Source organism: Myxine glutinosa, chromosome 2 (assembly GCF_964187855.1).
Source record: "Myxine glutinosa chromosome 2, kmMyxGlut1.1, whole genome shotgun sequence".
Lineage (NCBI taxonomy): Eukaryota > Metazoa > Chordata > Myxini > Myxiniformes > Myxinidae > Myxine > Myxine glutinosa.
The window spans coordinates 31222295-31249879 of record NC_136262.1 but is presented as its reverse complement, the minus strand read 5'-3'; the positions used below and the strand labels follow the sequence as shown (position 1 = coordinate 31249879).

The window sequence follows — 27585 nt, the reverse complement described above, 5'->3', positions numbered from 1 at the left end:
GTGTGTCGTAGTGTCGTAGTGACGTAGTGACGTAGTGACGTAGTGACGGTGGTGGTTTCAAAGAGCGGACAGCAAAACCAGATGGACTTTCAGTCTGCTAAAACCTGTTTGCAGTGAGAAGGGGCGGGCCTAATTCCCTAATTCCTCGACTTTTTCATCGGCCATACTGATGCTCAGTGCTTTGGCCTCCACAGTATTTGGGAGTGAAGATTGAGGGGCAGAAGCGCCAACCTTAAAATAAGAGCAACACTCCATTGAACTTAAAAATGTCTTGGAGGTTGTGACTATTGGGAAAGAGCTTCGTCTTTACTTGTGCTGCTTTTTACAGGTTTTTCCTGGTTTTCTAACTATAGTTTGATAATGTGGCCCATCTTGTGTTGAATGAATGAATGAATGATCGTTTTAAGGCCATTTTCCCCGCTAGAGCGGGGGTTAGCCTTGCGGGCCCCATGACAATCATGGTTCCCTGTTTTGAGGCAACGTTTTTTATGGCCGGATGCCCTTCCTGACGCCAACCCTTAATCACCTCTTACGATGCGCAGGGGTGTACGTGTACCTATTCGATACGGTGTACCTATTCTAAACAAGACCTTATTTGAGGACATCAGACAACACACCAATATTTTCCCCATTTCATTTCATTTCACAACACACACCATTTTCTACATATTTTTACAAAACCTGCTCACTATTTTGAAAACCACCCTAATTTTCAGTTTCACTAAATATTGGCACATGCAATGCTTTGTGAAGGAAAAAAAGTTGCCTTTCCAATCTCAGCATATTAATGGACAACTTTATCATGAGCAATAAGGGAACGTCCACCATCTCTTATCTTCCCCCATCCAAAACCTTGATCTTTTCTACCCCCGTTAATTCACCCCAGATCCACTTTTTTGAAATACCGACTTCTTTCCTGGAAGTCCTAGCAGTGTCCACGTGTTTTTTTTTTTACCTCTCCCACCCCCCGCACCCACTCCCTTCCCATGCCACTCCCCCAAGCCCTCTCCCTCCCACAGATCTCCCGATGTACCCTGCTCTCCATCTTGTTCTCCCGCTCCCTTTATCATATGTTTTATGTTTTATGTGTCGGTTTGTCTTTTTGTGATCAATGTTAGCTCTTACACGAGCCTCGACCTTGTATACAAAAAAATTAAAAAATTAAAAAATAATAATAATAATAAAACGTACCTGTTCTAGATGAGTCGCTTTATTTTGCTATGTTAGCTTAGGTGTCATGGCATACACCTTAAGTACCTTGGCTACAGAATCTGTGGTCATCTTAATTGTTGCTTCGGATGGATCACAGGCAGCAAGTCTTTTCATTCTTTTCTTTTTTTTTGGCAAGTACCTGGTTCCTATTGCCAATAACAAGTTATGGATTAAGCTGAAAATGTTTTCTATATTATTACTTGCAAAATCGAAAATTTTTCAGGTATATTGGTTGGTTTTGTGTGTTATTCTGTCTGTCTGTTTGTCTGTTTGTCGGTCAATCGCCTACAGGTCACAATTTTGAACCGATCTTCACGAAACCTCACCAGATGGTAGAGTTGGTCTTAAGGAAGAAGCCTATTGATTTTGAAGTCAAAGGTCATCTCGAGGTCAAATTTATAAAATTGTCATTTCTCTCCAATTGACTTGAAAATTGAACAGCATTTGCATATTGAGTCATTAAATTGGGAAAGAAACTATTTTTGAGGTCAAAAGGTCAACTCAAGGTCAAACTTCTAAAATCATCAATTTTCATTTGAAAAATCGTTGCTTTTCATCCAATGAACTTGTGAATTAAACTCTAATTACATAGTGCATCACTGAATTGGGAACCCAACTATTTTTGAGGTCAAAAGGTCAAACTTCTAAAATCAATTTTCATCTGAAAAATCGTCAATTTTCAACCTATTAACTTGCAAATTAAACAGCAATTACATAGTGCATCGCCGAATTGGGAACCCAACTATTTTTAAGGTCAAAAGGTCAAATATCAAGGTCAAACTTCTAAAATCATCAATTTTCATCTGAAAAATTGTTAGTTTTCATTCGATTAACTAGAAAATTTAACAGCGATTACATAGTGCATCATTGAATTGGGAAACCAACTATTTTGAGGTCAAAAAGTCAAACTTCTAATATCATCAATTTTCATCTGAAAAATCATCAGTTTTTAATCCGATTGACCCGAGCTTTGATTAAGATCGTCAATTTTATTCTTAATGAAATGGACAATTTGATGTACCTAGCCATGGCAACTTCTTTTTTTTTGCAAGTATTGTGCTCTGCATGACGTCTTCTTGTTTTTTCCTTGGTTGAATTTGGAGAGGGGAAATCGCTAACCAGTGCAAATAAATATCCAGTGCTGATGCCACGTGTGACACGTATACCTAATTGTATGTGCAGTTACTATACAAATACGAGTTAGGTTTGATAATGATATAAGGATAGGAATGGCATTGCAAGAAAGTAAACTGATGCTTCTGGTGAAGATTTTTTTAACCTTATAAAGCAAAGAGCACTTTTTTCCCCTTTTTCCCCCTTTTTCCCCCTTTTTCCCCCTTTTTTTTCATAGTGAATTGATGTTCATTTGCATTTTGTATTCAACATTTGATAGGACACTGTGACTGATTTTGGGGTTTTATGATGGCCTGTATTTCCAAAGGGAGTTTTTTGAGTACAGCCTGGAAGCGTCCAAGTCTCTGCGGCAAAGGCCTGGCGAGGGTCCACTCACGTACCTCAATAAGGGCCAGTTCTATGCAATTTCACTGAGGGAGCACGGCACCGACAAGTGTTTACGACATCCAATGAGCAAACTCCGGGTGCGTTGCGATCTTCAGGACTTTCTAACAGTAGTAGATTTATTGGAGTATGGCTTTAAAATCTATAGATTCTCCTTTTTGTAACCTTCGTCCATTTATTGTTCCCTCATCCCCCTTCCTCTCCCCTCATTGTCTTTATTGTCTTCCCTCACCCTCACCCTCTTCTTCTTTTCTTTGCTACCTTTGCCACATGTATATTGAAATGGATGAAACTGCAAGCTTCCAATAAATTAAGAAATAATTTAAACTGCAATCTGAATTAATATATCAATCCCATGGAAATGTTTTGATGAAGATATAAAAGGGTTTGCAAAGTACAGTGAGTGTGATGGTTCGTACTGCCTTTGCAGAGTGTGATCATGGTGGTGTTTGGGGAAGACAAGAACCGTGAAGAGCAGCTGAAGTACTGGAAGTATTGGCACTCGCGTCAGCATACAGCAAAACAGAGGGTCATCGACATTGGTATGCCCGCAGCATGTCATGTTTCTCTTGTACTGCTCTCTGAGGACCTTGGCTTGCAGAATTTAGCCTTCACTTTCCTAAATCCATGTTGTGACCTTTTTATTACCTCCGATACCGAAGGTGGATGGAGGTTATGTTTTCACCTCTGTGTGTTTGTTACTTGCAAAATCGAAGATTTTTCAAGTATATTGGTCGGTTGCGTTTGTGGTTCTGTCTGTCTGTCTGTTTGTTTGTCTGTTTGTCACCGGCCTACAGGTCCCAATTCAAAACCGATCGTCACGAAACTTCAAGTTGTATAGGTCGTCCCAATTGAGAAGCCTATTGATTTTGAGGTCAAAGGTCATCTGGAGGTCAAATTTCTAAAATCGCCATTTTAAATCCGATTGACTTGAAAATTGAACAGCATCTGCACATCGAGTCACTAAATTGGGAAACATACTACTTTTGTGGTCAAAAGGTCAAAGGTCAACTCAAGGTCAACCTTCCAAAATCATAAATTTTCATCTGAAAAAACCGTCAATTTTCATCTGATCGACTTGAAAATTGAACAGCATTTGCAAATTGTGTCACTAAATAGGAAAACCAACTATTTTTGAGGTCAAAAGGTCAAAGGTCATCTCTAGGTCAAACTTCCAAAATCATTAATTTTCATCTGAAAACCCATCAATTTTCATCCGATTGACTTGAAAATAGAATAGCATTTGTGCATTGCCTCACTGAATTGGGAAACCAACTATTTTGAGGTCCAAAGGTCAAATCAAGGTCAAACTTCTAAAATCTTCATTTTTCATCTGAAAAATTGTCACTTTTCATCCTGTTGACCCGAGCTTTGATCAAGATCGTAAATTTTAATCTTCATGAAATGGACAATTTGCTGTATCAATGGAAACTTTGGGGGGGGGGGCGGATTTTGCAAGTATCGTGCTCCGCATGACGTCTTCTCGTTTGTTTGTCTGTCTGTCTGCCTGTTTGTGAACAAGATATCTCATAAAGTTGTTGACGAATACGGATAAAACTTGGTAGAGAGGTTGGGTATGTGACAAGGACGAAATGATTAGGTTTTGGTGAAGATCTGGCTCCAGATCTGGATCTGAGGATTTTAAAGTGTTTCTTCGGCATTGAGTGAAAGGGCCAAAATGATATGTAGCATGATATTTCAACAAGTTGTGGATAGATTATGACAAAACTTGGTGGAGAGGTTGGGTGTGCGGCAAGAACAAGACGATTCGATTCTGGTTCAGGTCGGATCCAGATCTGACCTGTCAGTTCTTGTCACAAAACGTAAACTGTTCAGCCTGGCGAAGGTATGCTCTCTACGGAGTGCTGTTCTAGTTATTTTATTGTTATATTGAACATACGACTCGTGTATTAGAACTGTTTGCAGCTATTTGCTAAGCTGTAGGAAACACCCTATTTGGTGCTTTTATAATGGCAATTATGTGCAGCCTTAGGACCTGTCGGCTGTAATCCAGATGTATTATTGGCTTGTTAGCTGCTTTTGATGCAGTCGACAATAATATACTACTTGGCTGTCTTCAGTCCTGTTTTAATATATCCGGACAAGCATTTGAATGTTTTCAATGGAATCTTACGTATTGTATGTCCACTGTAAACGATGGTGGTTTGTCATCGGGCCCGATTACTCAAATTGCCGGTGTTTCCGGAAGATCTATTCCTTGTCCACATTTTCTCTCTTTTTCTGCAACCACTTGGTATAATTTGTGGGATTTTAATATCAGATTTTTGCCACTAAGCTTGTGCTGCACAGGCCTACATGTCCGTTGAACCTGATGTTATGTCTTCTACCCCTCTGAATTCCTGTCTCTCTGAAATTCAAACATGGATGTCCATGCACTTAATCTCATTAAGTCTCATTAAACATGTCCATGCACATATGCTGGTCCTTGGTCTCTCATCTCCTCTGAAAAAGCTCGATTCCAGATAGTGAAACTTGCAGATGATCACCTGATCTCCGCTTTCATGGTTTCAAATCTAGTTAACACTAAGGACCCATCTCTTTCTACAAATTGCTAAAACCTGCAAATCAACTTTCTTCCATCTGCCCCATATATTGCCCAAATCTGCTCGTGCGTAAATTGTAGGATAACTGTAACTTTGGTTGAAACTCTCATGGCGTCATTCTTGGAATACTATAACTCATTGTGAGCAGGCTTACCTGCTTCTTCAAACCCTTTCACCTTTTTCATAATAAAGTAGCCATTCTCATAGTTGAAGTTCATAAATTTGACTACGTCACTCCAATCTGCAAGAAACTTTACTGACTCACAGCATGCCAACTTGTAAATTTTAAAATATTGCGTATAACCTTTATATCCCAAAAATAACCGTTTCCACTTCCATTTCTGACCCACACCTTCAAGCACCCCTACCAAAGAATACTACGGTCTAACGAAGTAATTCTCCTGGTAGTTTATCTGACTTCAGTGAAGACTTTTGGTGATTGAGAATTATTTACATGTGCTCCTCAAATGTGGAAATTGCTTCCTTTTAAACTTTGCTAGGACTCATCAGTTTCATATTTTAAATCTCTTTTTACCGTTGCTTTTCCTTTACTCTCACTCATCTTTTCTCCTATTTTCTTTGACGGAGCTTTGATATTTTATTTCTAAATGCAAAACATGATACGAGGGATTGACTGAGTGGTTGTTTGACCTAGTATAGTGTTGCGGATCTCTCGAGCCCGTCGACGTACAGAGGGGGGTTAAACCCTTTTCCCCCTCGAGCATCGAGTCCACGAGGCCGAGCCGCCACTCCCGTAGCGAACGTGCGGAAGGGTATCTGGGCGATTCCCTAAGTACCTTCGGTACGCACGCCGCCCCGAGAATGGGCACTGGACCTCGCACGGGTCACGCTAGTCGGATACGCCCGGGCGGTTTGCGTATCACGTGACTCGTGCCGTTAATTCTTATTGAACCCGATTGAGCGGTCTTATTCGTGCAATGCGAAGCCAATGGTACGAAATGATGGGGACGGCCAAATGGAAAGAAGAACACGGGTTTATTATACAATTTACAATGGCGAAAGAAAAGAGACACAGAGCGGATACTTAATCAGTCTTACTTAATCCCCGGACAAGGGCCCACTCACTCACACGGGGAAAAGAAGGAAGGAAAAGTACGCGCTCCAAACGCGTCCTTGGCGCCGTTCGCTCCGGTCAGCTCGCCGGGCGTGTCCCTCAAGGTGTTCGCGGCACGTGTGCAGGGAGCTCAGGCAGGGAGATCGTGCATCTGTGGCCCCGTGATGGATCGTCCTCGCAAATGCTATTAACCAGCCGCAGAGCGCAGGGCACAGGGAGAGTTCGTGCTATTCCTCGATCACACCTCACTACGACAGAGCGAGCTTAGCACGGAGGACATCGTTCGGGGGCAGCGAGCAAGAGAGACCATTCACAGAGAGAGATGGGGGTAGAGAGCATTCGTTCACAGACCTCTTGGACAGAAACTCTGACTCTCACACTGACTGGGTCACTCTGACTCCACTCTGACTGGGTCACTGGGGCACTCATAGACTCGGTCACTGGGGCACTCGTAGACTCGCTCACTGGGGCACTCGTCGACTGGGTCACTGGGGCGCTCGTAGACTTGGTCACTGGGGCGCTCGTAGACTTGGTCACTGGGGCACTCGTAGACTCGGTCACTGGGGCACTCGTAGACTCGCTCACTAGGCACTCGTAGACTGGCGCGGGGGGCCCGGGGCAGGGTCTTATAGCCCCACCCCAGAGTCTTACCCGAATGTTCCAAGCCCCTCCTCTGGCTGCTGTTGTTAGCCACTCCCCTTGAGCGTTCATTGGCTGCCTGCCGCTTACCGGCCACTCCCCTGTATCTCCTCCCTTGGGCCTTCCAGACTAGTTCCAGGCCTTAGCACGTGGTATTCCAGCCCAAGGAGCACCGAAGCTTACACTTACTGGCCTGCTCAACGCATACTAACACTGGAACGGAGACTATGCTTTAACATTTAATAAGGAATAACTAAACTAAGCGAGGCTACATGTTGTAGTGTAACTAACTAATAGGGAGGGTTACCTTTATTCCCACAACCGCAACAATAGGTAATGTAGCGACGTAGCTTCTCTTCCCTTGGATTCTCCTGGGGTGGCATTAGCAAGTCCTTTAGAGCGTTGTTGTGTTTTGTCGTCGGATCCGTTCTCTGCATGTACTTCTTTGTCATATTATCAGTGCATTCATTAACTACCTTCAGTTATCCAACTTTTCTATGACCTCGGCCTCTTAGAAAAAAAAAAGAAGAAAAAGAAGAGGAAGAAGTGGTCTCCTTTAATTTGTTTTTGACTTAGGACAGTAATTGCTTGTCGTTCAGCTTTATAGCTTTGCCTTGCTAACGGGCCTTTTGTTGTTCCTATTTGTTAACAAAGCACTAGCGATGAGGGTAAGAGAATCAGGTGTAAGGTAATGTATATTGACTAGGCAGAGGAATTTTACCTGGGCAATTGTCTCTTATCTCACGTCGCCGTCTGGCTGCACAGATTGTTATCTCTTTGTACCCCGCCATGTCCACTACCGCTGCTATTAACAGTGATCGTAGGCTTACGGAAGGGCTTGTATGTAACTCAAACAAATAACAACAACATTGGTAAACATCAATGCGCTTTGGCACGAATGAGAAGAATATTCCAGTCTGTTTACCTACATCCATGGTACAAGTCCTGCAAACATGTTGTTTGTGTGTCGGACTAAACTCTTCAGGACCAAGTTGTATTTTTCCAAGATGCTTGAATTATCTTGTCGTTTATTATTTTGCTCAAAGCTGAGGACACAATTGTTTTTTTAGTTTGTTTTAGTTGTGTCAATTTGCTTCTTTCTTTTTTTTTTTGCATTATACAGAGCACTTGGTGTGGATAATGACAGTTTATTTATTTATTTTCCAAAACTGGGCCTCATGGATGGTTAAAATGACAGACGATAAGGAGGCTTTAACCAACACAAAACGGCAGAGGGGAACATGTGAATATTTGGGCATAACAAACATAATCTGTAAAAAAAACAAAAAAACAAACAAAAAAAGGCCATTGTGGAGAAAACGCAACAAGTTTTATAATTTTTGTTGTTTCTTTTATCGAAGAATCAAACCTACCTCTTTTTCTGTAGAATTGTGCTTGTCCGCATTTTGAGCATTGTGAAGGTGACTTAGGTGGGATGAGGTGTGTTTGGTTTGGGCCCCAATACAAAGCCTCTGTTTGCCCATCTCGTGTTCCCATAGAGACTTGTGTTGGATGCAGATGAAGCGTGGCTTGCAACCACACCCAGTGTGGCGTGGAATCTGTACAAATTTGAGAGGGCCAAAGGGGTGAGAGTACATTGTGTTTTCTGGCAAAGTATTTTCTATTCCCTCAGTTACTATGAGTTTCAGGTATATTAAACTTTCATTTCGATCTTTTTCCAAATACTTCTGTTCAGTATGTAATGCAGGCCTGTTGTATGCAAATGATGTTCTTTGGCTTGTGTGTTTGTTTTAAATTGCAATAGTCGCTTCTTCAAATGATCCTGTGATCCCAGGTCCAAATCCCATTTGCTGCATTGATTTGTCAATTGCTTTCGAATTGTCCTTGTGATTTCATACCCAACTACTCGGATGTATCAGGGTCCTCGTACTGCATGTGCAGTGTGTGCACACTGCTACAAATGAGCCTTAGTTGATGAGTTTTTTTTAATGAGACAGCAACTGCCCTTTGTAAGTAAAGTTCAAATTTTAAAGGTTGCGAAAATTGTCATCCAGCTTGTGCTGACGAGAGGCATTGCATCATGGTAGTTTTGCTCATAGCTGATCCTGACTCGGTTTCGTCATGCGGGCATCATTTGAATGTCACATTTTGCTGAAAACAAGTGAACATTTAGTCAAACCTTTTCTTTATTAATAGTAACTAGGGCATGCCCGTACTATATATATATCTAAAATTATATCCCCCCCCCCCCTCTATTTACATGGAATGGTTTGGTCCATTCGCAAAGCCAAAGGCAAAGCGAACGGCTTGCGAGTACGGTGACAATCCCCCCCCTCTATTTACATCAAATGGTTTGGTCCATTCGCAACGACCACAGAACCCCCCCCCCTCTATTTACATGAAATGGTTTGGTCCATTCGCAACGCCAAAGCGAACGGCGAAATCGCCATAGCTCGGTAACTACTTGTCCGATTAATTTCAAACCTTGAAAAGGCACATCCTCGGGTCCCCAGCAATATACCTGGCAAGTTTAAAGTATATCGGACCCGTGGTTGTCGAGAAACAGCGGTCACAGACAAACATACAAACATACAAACATACAAACATACACACAGAGATTACTGGAATTATAGATAGATGACTACTTTTGACACAATCCATTGACTTACCACTTTGTGGTGACTTCTAAGTCTTGTAGTTTAAGTCTTGGAATGTATTATTAGCTCACCTGGAACGAAGTTCTGGGGAGCTTATGAGATGGCGCATCGTCCGTCCATCAGTCCGTCCGTCTGTAAACACTTGAAACTTCTTCTCCGAAACTGCTGATGGGATTGCGACCAAATTTGGCACAAATTATATTTGTTTTGTTGTGACTGAAGTTTGTTCATGAAAAAAAAATCGAAGTCTGAGGGGGTTTACGGGGGTCAAAGTGGGTCCAGGTTTGACCCCCCCAAATAGATATTTCCTTTCTTACAATTCGTAACACGATTCGCAACAATTCGTAACATCGTAACACGATGTCTATACAAATAGACACACGATTTCGATGAAACCTCACCACAACCTTCACCACCCGTGATGTACCAACGTTTGTTCACAGCATTTTAAAAATCGGGGTCTAAGGTGGTCTATTGGGGGCGGGGGGGCTTTCCCCCCAAAATAGGTATTTGCTTTTTTTCTCAGAACCTACACACACAATTTCGATGAAACTTCACCACAACCTTCACCATCCGTGATTTACCAATGTTTGTTCAAGGCATTCGAAAATTGCGGTCTGAGGAGGTACACGGGGTGGTAGGGAGGGGGGGGGGGATATTACCCCCAAAAATAGGTATTTTCTTGTTTGTTTGTTTAAAGTATTATGATTATGTTAGTATGATTTTACATGCTGCCCTGTCTTCCAGTAACCATTGAAATTGGTTTAAAATACCTTTACTCAGTGCAGTACACTTTAATTCTACCATGAAGGAGCCCGGGCTCCAGCATGAGACGGACAAAATGACGGGCAAGACACAAACTCGTCCGAGAAGATATTTATTCGTAAAACCAACTCGGGAACACTGAAAAGCCCGTTTATCGGGCTGCCTTATAAAGCACAACCAGAAACCGAAACCGAAACCGAAAGCCACGCCTCTCAGGCGAGGCGTGCTTCGGTGGTCACGTGATCAACAGGTGTAGCTGATTATACCCACACGCGCGGCATGCTTTGGTGGTCACGTGACCAGCCACTCTGGCGCCGTGGTTCCCCGCCGGTGACGTCACCGGCTGGAGCAAGGAGATTCTGATGCTGGTCTTGCTTGGGGGACCCATGGGTCGCTACAACCAGGTGTTAGGGTAGGGTAGGGTTAGGGTTAGTTGTTGTTCGTTGTGTTAGTTGTGTTGTGTTAGGGTGGGGTAGGGTTAGGGTTAGACCAGGGGGTATTGCCCCTATGTTTTAATCTATAACTTGTTAAACGCTCTGCTGCTACGGCAAGTTCACCAACATTTGCATATTATGTCACATGACTAGTTACCTGATGATCAGTCATAGAGTTGTGGATGGTGCCGAGGCTAAAAGGCCAGCTAAACTTCCTTTCCAACGTTGGCATTCTGCTTGGTGCATCACCCTACCTGTGAATCACCAGGATAGCAGCTTTTAGTCTGAATAGGGAGCAAACCAAGATTAGATGACTCGGTGGAGCTTGCACGACTTCTGAGCTAACCTTCCAGGCTGGGGCAGACATTGCCCGAGTGGAAATATATATAACATGATTTTGCCCGAATGTTAGATCGCAGTGTAAGTTATGCATGAATTGTAAACACTACATTGCCGTTCTTTCTTGGGCTGAAAAACAATTGGCTCCTGTAACCGGACATGCCCTGTTTTATTACTGTATTCATTTAATTATTTAATTATTTAATTTTTCAAGATGCACGACTCAAATTTTCATTGCAAAGCATGTTGTTGCTCAATAAGCAAACATTTGAAATATATATATATATATACACACACACACACACACACACCACCTTTAGAGGCCATTTTCCCCACAGAGCAGGGGTTGACATTTTTTGGGACACCGTGGTCCCCTTTTTGAAGCAATGTTTTACAGCCGGATGCCCTTCCTGCCGCCAACCCTGTTGGTCGCCTCTTGTGCACGAAGTTCAGGGAAGCATATTTCAGGAAAGCCTGGAACCCCCCTTCAGGAAAGTTCAGGAAACCCCCCCTCCCCCTCCCCCTCCCCCCACACACACACACCCTGGTGTTGTGTGTGCGTGTGCATTACGCTGGCACGGCTGAGCCGTGACACCTAAATACACCACATTTTTGGTGTGGGAACTTCAGAATCTGGGCTAGATTTTAAGCCCCCCTTCCACCACACAAACCACCCCCTTCAAGGAAATTATCTGTATATATATTTGTGTAGTTCTGAAAATCATGGGGAAAAAAAACTGGTCAATCTCAACCACATTTTTCGAACTTTCTGGGGGTACCCAGGGGTCAGGTTACGGGTACAAATGCCTCCCCCACACCCGACAAGGTGCTGAATGGGGGAAAAAAACTATGTAGGGGTTCTGGCACATGTTGTGCATTGAAAACGTTGAAATCTTATGTATAATTTTGTTTGTGTGTGTGTGTGTGTTTCTTGTGCATTTATTTGTAACTTTCATGGCCGAAACCACTGCCAGGAAAAGCTCATCCAGCCATTCAGCGCCGGGTACACTTCCCCTCTACCCTCATCCCAGGTAGTGTCAGGTAGCCCCTGCTAGTAACGTCTAAAGTAGAGGTATAAGTCTCAATGCAAATCATCATACCTGTGCTGTATGGAAGCTGTATGATGGGTGATGGGTGAGAGGTGGTGGGTGCATCCGAGTTGACTTCTGGGAATTGGACATGTTGATTTATTTAGGTGTTCAGTGTATTGGGAATAATTATGGAAACGCGCAAGTGATGAACGTGAAGGAGTTGCAAATGATGAGTAATTGAGAGTGCAAATAATTGTGAATATGCTATTGGTAAAATGGGTCAAAATATATTGCCAAAGAAAAGCCAATAAGTTATCCAATACGCAAGTAATTCTGTGTGCTTTATCTCGTATGAGTTCCCTTACAAGGAACGTAAGACGCAGAAGGAGGCCATGAGGCCCATCAAAGCCTGCGCTATTATTACCAACCAATGGTTGTTTTATGTGCTCTACCCTTTGTTTTTGAAATTTTGAGCTTTTTTGAATTTTTGAAAATGTAATTTAATTTTTTGGAACTGAATTGTTTTTAAATTTTTTGAAATTATGTCAAGCAAGGAAGTAACATGTACCATTTTTAACGTCTTGGGTAGGACTTTTCTGGTTCGAACCACTGACCTTCCAGACTCAGAGCGGCCGCTCTAACCATTACACCACCGAAACTTTCTTGCCTTTTCACCTTGGTTTCTCTGATCAATGATGTTCATATCTGGGCTTTGTGGCAGCTGTCGTGCCCGTGAATGTTTTGATGTCTGCTTGCAATTTTTGCCTTGTGTGAATACGAATCCCCACTCGATTTTGACGGAAATGGCACGATTTTGTGTAGATTGCTGACACCATTAGCCGAGAGGTAACCTCAAACTGATCGTCCACCATGCTCCGCTGTAAATGTTGTGCATCGGCTATGATACCGTTTTCCTCTTTGTCATCAAACTGCCGGGTGTTGCCTAACATCTTCAGCTTTGATTTGTCCGTAAACAGTACTGGTCTCCATATTTGGTCTTCCCGTTGTTTATGGTACAATCGCCATTTGAACCTTTTTTTTGGTGAGCTCTTCTCAGAAAACTCCTTTCAAGCAGATACATCGAGACCTTTTTTGTGCTCGTATGCATTTTTATTATAAAATCTAGGCTCATTAAAAAGTGTGGTGACAGAGGGTAAAACGCAACAGACAGCGGGGCAAAATATCAACATATAACAAGCAGAGGAATGAATGAAAAGGAAACCAAGAGGGAAGTAAACACTCGTAGTAACCTACAAGGAAGAGGCTTGGGTTAGGCCATGTTAGTGGGAGTAAAAAAGGATGTGAGCAGGGATAGGGGGGGGGGGGGGTGACACAAGATGGTGATGCACCACCAGCTTGAAACCTTGGAGGGAAGAGTGTGAATGAACCATCTCTGAACGACCGTTGCACAAACAGGTGAAAATTGGAACAAAGGAGATGTGTACGGAAAGGCCGATATATTTTTTGGAGGGTGTGGGGGGAGTTTAGCCGTTATAGGATTACTGGAAGAACGTGCCCTAAAGAAGCTGCAAATGGTCAGATGGGTAAGAGAGAAGAGTGGGAAAAGTACTCCACACATATTAATATATGTGGGAAAAGTACATTCCCACACCAGGAATTGAACCCAGGTCCTCTGCCATCTGAGCTATCTGGGTGACCCTGACCATAATAGAGGACATGGATTTGTCACCCCCCCCCCCCCCCCCCCCCCATTGGAGGAAGGCCCTCTCGTGTTCAGGCCGTTGGTGCTGTTGGCAGCAAATGCCCCAGAAGCATTGACGGAAAGAGAGTGCCAATCATATGTGTGGGAAAAGTGCATGCTCAGGGTCAGGGTCACCCAGATAGATCAGATAGCCCAGATAGATCAGATAGCCCAGATAGATCAGATAGCCCAGATAGGCCAGATAGCCCAGATAGATCAGATAGATCAGATAGCCCAGATCTATCTGATCTGGGCTATCTGGGTGACCCTGACCCTGAGCATGCACTTTTCCCACACATATGATTGGCACTCTCTTTCCGTCAATGCTTCTGGGGCATTTGCTGCCAACAGCACCAACGACCTGAACACGAGAGGGCCTTCCTCCAATGGGGGGGACAAATCTATGTCCTCTATTATGGTCAGGGTCACCCAGATAGCTCAGATGGCAGAGGACCTGGGTTCAATTCCTGGTGTGGGAATGTACTTTTCCCACATATATTAATATGTGTGGAGAGGTACTTTTCTGGGTGACCTAACTACACCTAACTAACCCTAACTACACCATCCGGAGAGGAAGTAAAATACAAAGAGGCCGCTGACCTATGCCATTCACGCTCTTTTTCCACCTGTATTCCAGCAATGTCATTGGAAAGACGGTTGCCCATTGGGTGAAGAATAGCTCTCGTTTTGGAGAGTTTCATCTTTTTACCGTTGCAACCTTTATGACGGTCTCATTTCCGTTGACATTTTGAAGAATCCAGCCTACAGCTCCTACCTGAGCCATTCACCAACCACTCCGGGATATGAAGCAGACCCTCATTCATTTATATGTGCTGGCAATGCCGTTTTTCAATCCTGATTAGATATCCAGGAATAACAAGGATATTTGATTCAGGAGAAGGCCATTTGGCCCATCATGCCTGTGCTACACCAACACCAGATTCCATAAAACCGTCGAGCTATAACGACGTAATTTCATTGGGGGAAATTGTGGAGGAGTCGGGATGAGAACTGGATGGCACGCTCAGGGACATCACCAGGGTGTTTAGAAAAGGAAAAAAGTTTGGGATAGTAGAGTAAAACTATATTTCAGGAAGACAAACCTTGAGGGTACGAGGAGAGAGCTGGGTGCTATAGATTGGGAGGAGCTAACACTAGGGCATACTGCATTACTACTACTACCACTACCACTACCACTACCACTACCACCACCACCAATTGTGCACTGAGCAGCATTTCCCCACAATGCACTGTGGTTTTACTTGTCTGATTAATATTAGCCCCCGTTGGACTTAGTCCGAAACAGTGGCTAATGGATTGGATCTCGTCCAGCCGTCCGTCCGTCTGTCCACAACCATGATTGGAGATGTATGGACCCATTTTATTCATACTTGGCAAAAAGTCAACACATGATGGTATACATATGCATATCATTTTGTTTCATGATGCGGACAAAGATGGCCGACTGGCGGCCATTTTAGTTGTAAAAAAAAAACCCGATATTGAACACGTCCTCAACCATTTCTCGGACATGCATTTACCGATCTTGTTCAAACTCGGCTTACAGAAAATGAATGATGGCTTACATTATATGCATCATTTTTTTGAGATCAGATCCAAGATGGCCGACTAGCGGCCATTTTTTTTACTTAAACGTGTCCCCAACCATTTCTCGGACATGCATGGACCGATTTTGTTCAAACTTGGCACAACGACAATAAATGAGAGTATACATATGCAGAAGATTTGAGACTATACATGTATAGAAAAATGCAGACTGGTGGCCTTTAACTTCGTACAGCAAAACTACTAAAACCACGGGGGCTATGACTTTTTTCTTTTCTTTTTGTATACTAAGTCGAGGCTCATGTAAGAGCTAACATATAGAACATATAATAAAGGGAGGGGAGACAAGAGAGAGAGAGGAGGGAAGCACAACAATAGTAGAGAACAGAGACATCAGGAGATCTGTGGAAGGGAAAGGGCTGGGGTGGGGTACACGGGATAAACAATATGGACATGACAGGGCCTTTCAGTAAAAGGAGGTAACGAGTAACATGCTAAACTCTTTCCAGGTAACGTGCCCAAAGTCAATTTTACGTCTTTTTCTCCTTGTTATTATTTTTTGTACATAATTCATATTTCATTTTTGTTTCAGCCTCTCTCCCTCCTTATCTATCTTGGTAGGGCTTTCTCTTTTATATGCGCAGCCTTGTCCACTGCAGTTCTAACCATGGACTTGCAGAGTTGAGGAAGTTGAGCGACATTAAAAATAAAACTTGTGTTTGCCTGAGCTTTCCTGCACCTTGATCGCAAGTCTCTAAAGCCATTCCAACATAAGCACTACTACCACCACTACTACCACTACTACTACCACTACTACTACTACTACTACTACTACTACTACTACTACTACTACTACTACTGTGCATGGTATGACTGCCTGTACTTTTTTTAGGCGTTTTAATGGTACTGTGTTGCACTTTCACATTGGTTGAATGACAATGAATCATAATATAAACCATCAACACGTGACTGTACTCTCCAGCTCACTTTCAAATAATAAAAGGGTGGTGTTCTCTTTTTATTCCCCTTTTTTTTTGTTCCTTTTTTCTTCATCATCTTCTCCATTAAATATATTGATGTCAGTTGGATTGGTTATGTTGGTTTAGTTTTATTTTCTTTGTGATAGCTGCTGGATTTAAACATCAGCATGTGCATTTGGGGATTTGAGCAATGTATATGCAAATCTCCATCGTTCGATACTCTCTCGTTTTGGTTGTATTGATTCAGATATGTAATATTTTATATAATGTACAGTATATATAAGAAAGGCAAATGAACATTGAGCTGTTGGTGGGTCGAGATTGCAAGTCTGCGTGGGAGGGAAGCGTGGGAGGTTGGGGAGAGTTGCTGCAAACTAGAGCAATGGGAAAGTGCAGGCAAGTGGCAGTGGGTGTTGTACCAGCAGCACACGCAGACAGATCTGAAATATTCCATGCAGGTTCAAGTTGTGACTTGTTCTTGCCACCTCGGTTGCCAAAACTTGTCACCTGAACTGTTTCCCTTCCCAATGTGTTTAGCGCGTTGTACAAATAGTTTTGGCTCGACATTATTTTCCTGAAGTTAAGGGAGTGAAGGTAAATTACTTTCATTGGGCTGCAGTTGTGCATTGCCAAATGGTGTCACTGGGTCAGAAGGGATGTTATCAGGAGCATTGAGAGCTACGGAGAGTGTAGCAATTCGTTCTTTGCTTTATCTTACATTTTGAAGAAGCATTTCCCATGGCTTCTAAAATGAGATGGCTGAAAGCCAAATCAATAGGCCATCTTCATATTGTGTAGGCAGAAATGGTTTCATTTTGACTTCTTTCCCCCACCCCTTGCACCCTCACCTTTTTCCGACCTCATTTGAAAGCGGATTATGTTGTGCACAATCGGACATCCAACATTTCTTCCAGCAGCCTTGATCAGCATGATCACATGACATGCAGCTAGAGTTAGCTTTGCTATGTGCATTCTAATGCAGATTAGATGCAAGGATGTGATAGTGCAGACCGAGCCTGATTGTAACCTGACGTGAATGGAGGCTGAAAGGAAGGAAAAAAGTAATTAAACAGTGCATGTTGATGATAACTGTGATTATATACATATATACATTATACATACATATATGCACATATATACTCATATATATATATATATATATATATATATTTAAATTGATATATGCAGAAAAATTACACGCCCAGACCGGGAATCGAACCCAGGTCCTCTGGAAAACCTACGAGTGCTCTGTCATCTGATCTATCTGGGATATCTGATCTATCTGATCTATCTGGGCTATCTGGGCTATCTGATCTATCTGGGCTATCTGATCTATCTGATCTATCTGGGCTATCTGGGCAAAAAGATCTATCTGATCTATCTGATCTATCTGGGCTATCTGATCTATCTGGGCTATCTGATCTATCTGGGCTATCTGGCTTATCTGGGCTATCTGATCTATCTGATCTGTCTGATCTATCTGATCTATCTGATCTATCTGATCTATCTGATCTATCTGGGCTATCTGGGCTATCTGGGCTATCTGATCTATCTGATCTATCTGGGCTATCTGATCTATCTGGGCTATCTGATCTATCTGATCTATCTGATCTATCTGGGCTATCTGGCCTATCTGGGCTATCTGATCTATCTGGGCTATCTGATCTGTCTGGGCTATCTGATCTGTCTGGGCTATCTGATCTATCTGGGCTATCTGGCCTATCTGGGCTATCTGATCTATCTGGGCTATCTGATCTATCTGGGCTATCTGATCTATCTGGGCTATCTGGCCTATCTGAGCTATCTGATCTATCTGGGCTATCTGATCTATCTGGGCTATCTGATCTATCTGGGCTATCTGGGTGAGCCTGACCCTGAGCATGCACTTTTCCCACACATATGATTGGCACTCTCTTTCCGTCAATGCTTCTGGGGCATTTGCTGCCAACAGCACCAACGGCCTGAACACGAGAGGGCCTTCCTCCAATGGGGGGGACAAATCTATGTCCTCTATTATGGTCAGGGTCACCCAGATAGCTCAGATGGCAGAGGACCTGGGTTCAATTCCTGGTGTGGGAATGTACTTTTCCCACATATATTAATTTAATTACTTATAATCCTGTTCTTAATGTAATATATATATATATATATATATCTCTACAACAATTTTGTGCTTTATATAAAACATCTGAGTTCCATTTACTTTTGCCCATTTTGATCTCTCCTGATGAAGAGCATTTATTCGTCTCTGTTTTTGACAACAATATGTCATATGACTTCCTCCCAACAAACGTAAATAGTCCCTGGGAATTGGGATATTATAATGTCGGAAAACTTGAGTGACTCGGTGGCTGAAGCTTCACCAAACAAGCCTCATTAATGCGGGTAAAATGGGTGAGTTTTCAGTGGAACGTCAGATCTGGAAAGCTGGTTCATGAAAAGTTGTGCCAGTCCCAAAAGCTCTCCGGGCCTCTCGTCTCGACCGATTGGATGTGGCAAAAGGTGATGATAATGCAGCGAAATTTGTATTAAACTGTCCATCAATCACTTCACCAATCTCCCTGCATTGAAGATGTTCAAGAGAAAATCGCCTGCACTATTTGGTCACCAGCTTAACTCGGCGTGTGGTCGAAAATAGCCACCATTTTGTGTCGACATTCAAGGCAGATTGTCACAATATAATGAGCTGCTGGATGCTTGATGTATCCTCGCATAACGCCAGGTTGGAACGCGGATTATTATTATTATTATTATTCATGGAAGGAGGCATTGACTGTCTGCATTCGTGTCTTCCAGTTGAAACTTCTTTACAGTAGCTGCTTGTTTTCAGCCGACTGTTTGTAATGAATGCAACATTTTGACACTTTAATTGCGTCATCGTTGTTAGCAAATGCATATATTGGAATTTGATTACGATTTCCCTGTTTGATTACGAATTCCCGAATTCCCTGCTTGACATCCCCCCCCCCCCCCCCCCCCAAAAAATAAAAAATCGGTCCACCAGTTGCAACATTGCTGAATCCCAGCTGTGCCATTGATGCGGTTCCCCAGCACGTTGGGCCTGGAATTGGGGAATTTTCTCAGGGGTGCCTGTGATTATTTCTCTGCTCCATCGATAGACACCGTCAAATCTTTAATCTCCACCAACGAATGCCAGCAAACAGGGAACCGAGCTTGACGTCCAAACAGGGCACCCAAGTTGACGTCCAAACAGGGCACCCAGCTTGACGTCCAAACAGGGTACCCAGCTTGACGTCCAAACAGGGCACCCAGCTTGACGTCCAAACAGGGCACCCAGCTTGACGTCCAAACAGGGCACCCAGCTTGACGTCCAAACAGGGCACCCAGCTTGACGTCCAAACAGGGCACCGAGCTTGACATCCAAGCAGGGCACCCAGCTTGACATCCAAACAGGGCACCGAGCTTGACATCCAAGCAGGGCACCCAGCTTGACATCCAAACAGGGTACCCAGCTTGACATCCAAACAGGGTACCGAGCTTGACGTCCAAACAGGGCACCCAGCTTGACGTCCAAACAGGGTACCCAGCTTGACGTCCAAACAGGGCACCCAGCTTGACGTCCAAACAGGGTACCGAGCTTGACGTCCAAACAGGGCACCCAGCTTGACGTCCAAACAGGGTACCCAGCTTGACGTCCAAACAGGGCACCCAGCTTGACGTCCAAACAGGGTACCCAGCTTGACGTCCAAACAGGGTACCCAGCTTGACATCCAAACAGGGTACCGAGCTTGACGTCCAAACAGGGCACCCAGCTTGACGTCCAAACAGGGTACCCAGCTTGACGTCCAAACAGGGCACCCAGCTTGACGTCCAAACAGGGCACCCAGCTTGACATCCAAACAGGGCACCGAGCTTGACATCCAAACAGGGCACCGAGCTTGACATCCAAGCAGGGCACCCAGCTTGACATCCAAACAGGGCACCGAGCTTGACATCCAAGCAGGGCACCCAGCTTGACGTCCAAACAGGGCACCCAGCTTGACGTCCAAACAGGGCACCCAGCTTGACGTCCAAACAGGGCACCCAGCTTGACATCCAAACAGGGCACCGAGCTTGACATCCAAGCAGGGCACCCAGCTTGACATCCAAACAGGGCACCGAGCTTGACATCCAAGCAGGGCACCCAGCTTGACATCCAAACAGGGCACCCAGCTTGACGTCCAAACAGGGTACCCAGCTTGACATCCAAACAGGGTACCGAGCTTGACGTCCAAACAGGGCACCCAGCTTGACGTCCAAACAGGGTACCCAGCTTGACGTCCAAACAGGGCACCCAGCTTGACGTCCAAACAGGGCACCCAGCTTGACATCCAAACAGGGCACCGAGCTTGACATCCAAGCAGGGCACCCAGCTTGACATCCAAACAGGGCACCGAGCTTGACATCCAAACAGGGCACCCAGCTTGACATCCAAACAGGGCACCCAGCTTGACATCCAAACAGGGCACCGAGCTTGACATCCAAGCAGGGCACCCAGCTTGACATCCAAACAGGGTACCCGGCTTGACATCCAAACAGGGTACCCGGCTTGACATCCAAACAGGGCACCCAGCTTGACATCCAAACAGGGTACCCGGCTTGACATCCAAACAGGGCACCGAGCTTGACATCCAAACAGGGTACCCAGCTTGACATCCAAACAGGGTACCCGGCTTTACATCCAAACAGGGCACCCAGCTTGACATCCAAGCAGGGCACCCAGCTTGACATCCAAACAGGGTACCCAGCTTGACATCCAAACAGGGTACCCGGCTTGACATCCCAACAGGGCACCCAGCTTGACGTCCAAACAGGGCACCCAGCTTGACGTCCAAACAGGGCACCCAGCTTGACGTCCAAACAGGGCACCCAGCTTGACGTCCAAACAGGGCACCCAGCTTGACATCCAAGCAGGGCACCCAGCTTGACATCCAAACAGGGTACCCGGCTTGACATCCAAACAGGGCACCCAGCTTGACATCCAAGCAGGGCACCCAGCTTGACATCCAAACAGGGTACCCAGCTTGACATCCAAACAGGGTACCCGGCTTGACATCCAAACAGGGCACCGAGCTTGACATCCATCGCAGGGATGGTGCAACTTTTGATGCAATGCCCTTTCCGCAAAGCACCAATCCGGGTTTATAGTCTGGTCGGAAATCAATGTCAGACGAGACAGGTAAAAGGCAAGTTTGCTACCTCTTCACCATCTTGTCAGACGATTATGCAAAAGTGATTTGAGCGATTATAGGTATGAGGTTAATCAGTGGGGAATGCAGGGTTGAAGTCCTTGCTGGGATACTGCATTGAACCCAGGGTATTCCAAAACACATTACAATGATTACAAACCTTCGAAACAGACAACGTGGGGTTTTTGGAATGTTTTCACACCAATAATAAGGTGTTGAAGAAGAGGTACACGTGTGATGTACAGGTAAAATTGCCTCCTACTGCATGACAACGTCTCGTCTTAGATAATCCGGCTGCTTGTTTAAAAAGCATCTGCATGATCAAAACACTCCAGTAATGCTTTATGCTCTGCTGATTTGTAATGAACCATATTTGTGATGCACTCAACATGCGCTTTGGGCATTGATGTGTTACTACGTCGGAAAAAACACACCCATAACCATAAATATTCCCCCAAAATATATGTAAAAACCATTTGTGCCCTGAGGGGGGTGCAAGCGAAATTATGTCAAATGGTTGAAAGGCATTGATTTTTTATTTATTTAATTAAACTGAAAAGATACCAGGTAGTGGTGTTTCCTTCTCTTTCTCCTCTCTCTCTTTCTCTTTCTCTCTCTATTCTCTTTCTCTTTCTTTCTCTCTCTCTCTCTCTCTCTCTCTCTCTTTCGTCCTCTCTCGTCCTCTCTCATCCTCTCTCGTCCTCTCTCGTCCTCTCTCGTCCACTCTCGTCCTCTCTCGTCCTCTCTCGTCCTCTCTCTGTCCTCTCTCGTCCTCTCTCGTCCTCTCTCGTCCACTCTCGTCCTCTCTCGTCCTCTCTCGTCCTCTCTCGTCCTCTCTCGTCCTCTCTCGTCCTCTCTCGTCCTCTCTCGTCCTCTCTCGTCCTCTCTCGTCCTCTCTCGTCCTCTCTCGTCCTCTCTCGTCCTCTCTCTGTCCTCTCTCTGTCCTATCTCTGTCCTCTCTCTGTCCTCTCTCTGTCCTCTCTCTGTCCTCTCTCTGTCCTCTCTCTGTCCTCGCTCTGTCCTCTCTCTGTCCTCTCTCTGTCCTCTCTCTATCCTCTCTCTATCCTCTCTCTATTGCGTCATCGTTGTTAGCAAATGCATATATTGGAATTTGATTACGAATTCCCTGTTTGATTACGAATTCCCGAATTCCCTGCTTGACATCCCCCCCCCCCCCCCCAAAAAAAATCGGTCCACCAGTTGCAACATTGCTGAATCCCAGCTGTGCCATTGATGCAGTTCCCCAGCACGTTGGGCCTGGAATTGGGGAATTTTCTCAGGGCTGCCTGTGATTATTTCTCTGCTCCATCGATAGACACCGTCAAATCTTTAATCTCCACCAACTAATGCCAGCAAACAGGGAACCGAGATTGACATCCAAACAGGGCACCCAGCTTGACATCCCAACAGGATACCCAGCTTGACATCCAAACAGGGCACCCAGCTTGACATCCCAACAGGGTACCCAGCTTGACATCCCAACAGGGTACCCAGCTTGACATCCAAACAGGGCACCCAGCTTGACACCCAAACAGGGCACCCAGCTTGGCATCCCAACAGGGTACCCAGCTTGACATCCAAACAGGGCACCCAGCTTGACATCCCAACAGGGTACCCAGCTTGACATCCCAACAGGGTACCCAGCTTGACATCCAAACAGGGCACCCAGCTTGACATCCAAACAGGGCACCCAGCTTGGCATCCCAACAGGGTACCCAGCTTGACATCCAAACAGGGCACCCAGCTTGACATCCCAACAGGGTACCCAGCTTGACATCCCAACAGGGTACCCAGCTTGACATCCAAACAGGGCACCCAGCTTGACATCCAAACAGGGCACCCAGCTCTCTCTCTCTCTCTCTCTCTCTCTCTCTCTCTCTCTCTGTCTCTGTCTCTGTCTCTGTCTCTGTCTCTGTCTCTGTCTCTGTCTCTGTCTCTCTCTCTCTATAACCTCTCTATAACCTCTCTATAACCTCTCTATAACCTCTCTATAACCTCTCTATAACCTCTCTATAACCTCTCTATAACCTCTCTATAACCTCTCTATAACCTCTCTTTCACCTCTCTCTCTCCTCTCTCTCTCCTCTCTCTCTCCTCTCTCTCTCCTCTCTCTCTCCTCTCTCTCTCTCCTCTCTCTCTATCCTCTTTCTATCCTCTCTCTATCCTCTTTCTATCCTCTCTGTATCCTCTCTCTAACCTCTCACTATCCTCTCCCTACCCTCTCCCTATCCTCTCCCTATCCTCTCCCTATCCTCTCCCTATCCTCTCCCTACCCTCTATCTATCCTCTCTCTATCCTCTCTCTATCCTCTCTCTATCCTCTCTCTATCCCCTCTCTATCCCCTCTCTATCCTCTCTCGCTCTATCTCACTCTCTCTCGCTCTCTCTCGCTCTATCTCGCTCTCTCTCGCTCTCTCTCGCTCTCTCTCGCTCTCTCTCGCTCTCTCTCGCTCTCTCTCGCTCTCTCTCGCTCTCTCTCTCTCTGTCCCTCTCCCTCGCTCTCTCTCGCTCTCTCTCTCGCTCTCTCTCGCTCTCTCTCGCTCTCTGTCCCTCTCCCTCTCTCTCTCTCTCCCTCCCTCTCCCTCTCTCGCTCTCTCTCTCTCACTCTCTCGCTCTCTCTCTCTCTCCCTCTCCCTCTCCCTCCCTCTCTCTCTCGCTCTCTCTCTCTCACTCTCTCGCTCTCTCTCTCTCTCCCTCTCCCTCTCCCTCCCTCTCTCTCTCGCTCTCTCTCTCTGTCCCTCTCCCTCTCTCTCTCTCTCCTCTCTCTCTCCTCTCTCTCTCCTCTCTCTCTCCTCTCTCTCTCCTCTCTCTCTCCTCTCTCTCTCTATCCTCTTTCTATCCTCTCTCTATCCTCTTTCTATCCTCTCTCTATCCTCTCTGTATCCTCTCTCTAACCTCTCTCTCTCCTCTCCCTACCCTCTCACTATCCTCTCCCTACCCTCTCCCTACCCTCTATCTATCCTCTCTCTATCCTCTCTCTATCCTCTCTCTATTCTCTCTCTATCCTCTCTCTATCCCCTCTCTATCCTCTCTCGCTCTATCTCGCTCTCTCTCGCTCTCTCTCGCTCTCTCTCGCTCTCTCTCGCTCTATCTCGCTCTCTCTCGCTCTCTCTCGCTCGCTCGCTCTCTCTCTCTCACTCTCTCTCTCTCACTCTCTCTCTCTCGCTCTCTCTCTCACTCTATCTCGCTCTCTCTCGCTCTCTCTCGCTCTCTCTCGCTCTCTCTCGCTCTCTGTCCCTCTCCCTCTCTCTCTCTCTCTCCCTCCCTCTCCCTCTCTCGCTCTCTCTCTCTCACTCTCTCACTCTCTCGCTCTCTCTCTCTCTCTCCCTCTCCCTCTCCCTCCCTCTCTCCCTCCCTCTCTCTCTCGCTCTCTCTCTCTGTCCCTCTCCCTCTCTCTCTCTCTCTCTCTCTCTCTCTTGTGTGTTGTGGTGAGTCCTTTGTGCAATTTTCTCCTCTCCTGCCCTCCTCTCTTTTTCCATCCTGTGTACTTTGGCGTTTTGTTTTCATCCTTCCTACACCTTTGTCTTCTCGAGAGAGAGAGAGAGAGGATTGAGAGCGCACCCATTTTGGGTGCGGCCTACCGGCTTCGACGACGCTTTGTAAGCCTTTTTGTGCTCATAATGCGCGTTTGTTATTTATTTTAGTGCGATTTATTTCGGTTTGGTACCTTCTTGTCCTTTTCGGACAAGTGGGGTGGGGGGGGGGGGGGGGTGTTAATTCGCTGGGATGGCGAATACACGCTCTGGGTTAGAGGCGTTCGACAACTTAACAAGGAAGCATGCATTTGTGTGTGTTCCACCCGAAGGAACTTCCACCGAGGACGTTGTTTTATCGGTGGGGAAAATAATCGGTTGTGAGAATGTACGAGCAGCGTCGAGAATGAATCAAAAAGTTGTTGTATTTGTGTCCGATGAAAAATTCGTTCACAATGTTGTTAGTGCGGGATTAACCACAGAGACAGGTCTCTTTGTCTTGGCGTCGCCTATGGACACTCGGTCGATGAGAGTCGTCATATCTAATGTACCTCCATTTATAACCTGTGATCAGCTGATGTCCGTTTTGTCCCGATACGGAACAGTGGTGTCGAAAATCACAATGATTCTGCTCCGGTCTCATGATGAACGTGTTAAACACATGATGAGCTTTAGACGGCAGGTGTATATGGTGCTTCCGGATCGAGGCGATGACACGGGGTTAAACATCACGTTCAAGGTAAAGGTGAACAACCATGAGTACCAGATGTATGCATCATCGGCCTCATTAACATGTTTTCATTGCGGAGCTTTTGGCTACGTGAAAAGGTTTTGTCCGAAGGTATCATGTGTAAGGTGTGGTGAAGCAGGTCATAGTGACGCTGATTGTAAAAGAGATAACACCCCGGTCTCTAACGTACGAAACAAGGTAAATCGAAATGCCCGAACGGTTCCTACCGCCGCTCCCTCGCACACGAGGAGTAGTGATGATACTCCTGTTCGTGTTAGTGAAAACGACAACACCGCTGATTCGGTAAATAATGAAATAATCCCGGAAAACCCACCTGTTGTAGCAGATGCTATGTGCAGTGAGCAGATGGAAGAAGATCCCATTGTGGTGACAAAAAAACGAAGAGCACCTGGTGCTTGTAACTCCAACATTACTTTGAAAAAGGTAGTGTTGGATAAAGACAGTGTGGGTGAATAAACCCCTAAACGTCTTTCTCAGGTGTCCACAAGCTGTATTGACACCAGGGAGAAGGAACTTGAATTAATTAATTCTGAAACATTATCGGGCAGCACCGAAAATTTGGGAGAAAAAGTAGATGGTGAGACTAAAGATGATGGTGAGCTCATTAGTGAGCCGCCACCTTCACTACCTGCTGAGACCGAGCAGAATGGTAATGTTTCAGCCCCAGCCCCAAGCTCCTCTTTATCAATGCAAGATCTAAATCATGACACTGGTTCATCAACTGAGCCAGTGAACATCTCCCCACAGGAGGGTGAAGCCGAGATTTCAGCTCATGCTGAATGTCCCGGGTACCAGAGTGAAGATGACTCTACAATAGAACATTCCAGCAAATCTTCGGACTTGGCGGGAATCAAAATGGGGACGGCGCAGACTGATATATGTGACCCGGGCGGAGCTGTTTCTGATTTGTCAGATTCAGATGATGAAGTTGAGATGACTGAGTTGTCTCAATCTTCATGGTATCAGTCATCCATAGCCCCTCAACTTATTATTTCTTTTCTAAATGACACCTACTGACAGCGAAATGTGATTGTAAAAGATCATTTTCCTGATTTAATTTCATTCATCCAGGCTGTAAAGGACATAATTAGGAAGCCGGATGAATTTCATTTCACAAGGTCGCTGTTTCATCGGCTTAGAAAGGCTGTTACAAAAGCAGGGAGCGAGATTTCCCAACAACCGCTCAAGCCTTTTGATAATCCATGAAAAAAAAATCACCTTTGGAACCTCAAATATGAACGGCGGAGATGCAAGCCAAAACCGCCAGGTTCAGTTGAAAAGTTTATTTGAGCGCAAGAAAATTGATGTACTCTTACTCCAGGAAACCCATATAATTCAAAATGTGGAGTACGACTGGTGTCGCCTCTTTAAGGGACAATGTTTTTTTAGTAACTTGTCTTCTTCTTCTGCTGGTGTGGCCTTTTTACTCAGACCAGGCCTAGTACCTGAGTCATGCCTCTTCCAGGAGTTGATTAAAGGCCGGTTTATTTCATTGGAACTGGTCATTAATAATTTTCGGTTTACACTATTCAACGTTTATGCACCAAGTGAGAGTGTGGAATGAAGAGCTTTCTTTTCATCTTTGATTTGACACATTCGATAGATCTCAATAATTGTATTTGCATGGGGGGTGACTTTAATTTCACCTTTAAACCCAGTATAGACCGAAATACAGCAGAACCTCATCCCGAAGGTAGTACTGATTTGTTAAATTACTTTTCGGCAGTGGG

At 45.0% G+C, this 27585-nt stretch overlaps 1 protein-coding gene across 1 annotated transcript in view; it reads left to right on the top strand.

Moving 5' to 3' along the window:
* The window catches only part of GRHL2 (grainyhead like transcription factor 2), a 70900-nt gene that overhangs the window by 15313 nt on the left and 28002 nt on the right, over window positions 1–27585 (top strand). Inside the window, exons 6-7 of the mRNA XM_068108472.2 lie at window positions 2654–2810; window positions 3161–3272. Of these exons, the coding sequence (XP_067964573.1) occupies window positions 2654–2810; window positions 3161–3272 (269 nt within the window). The remainder of the gene's footprint in view (window positions 1–2653; window positions 2811–3160; window positions 3273–27585) is intronic.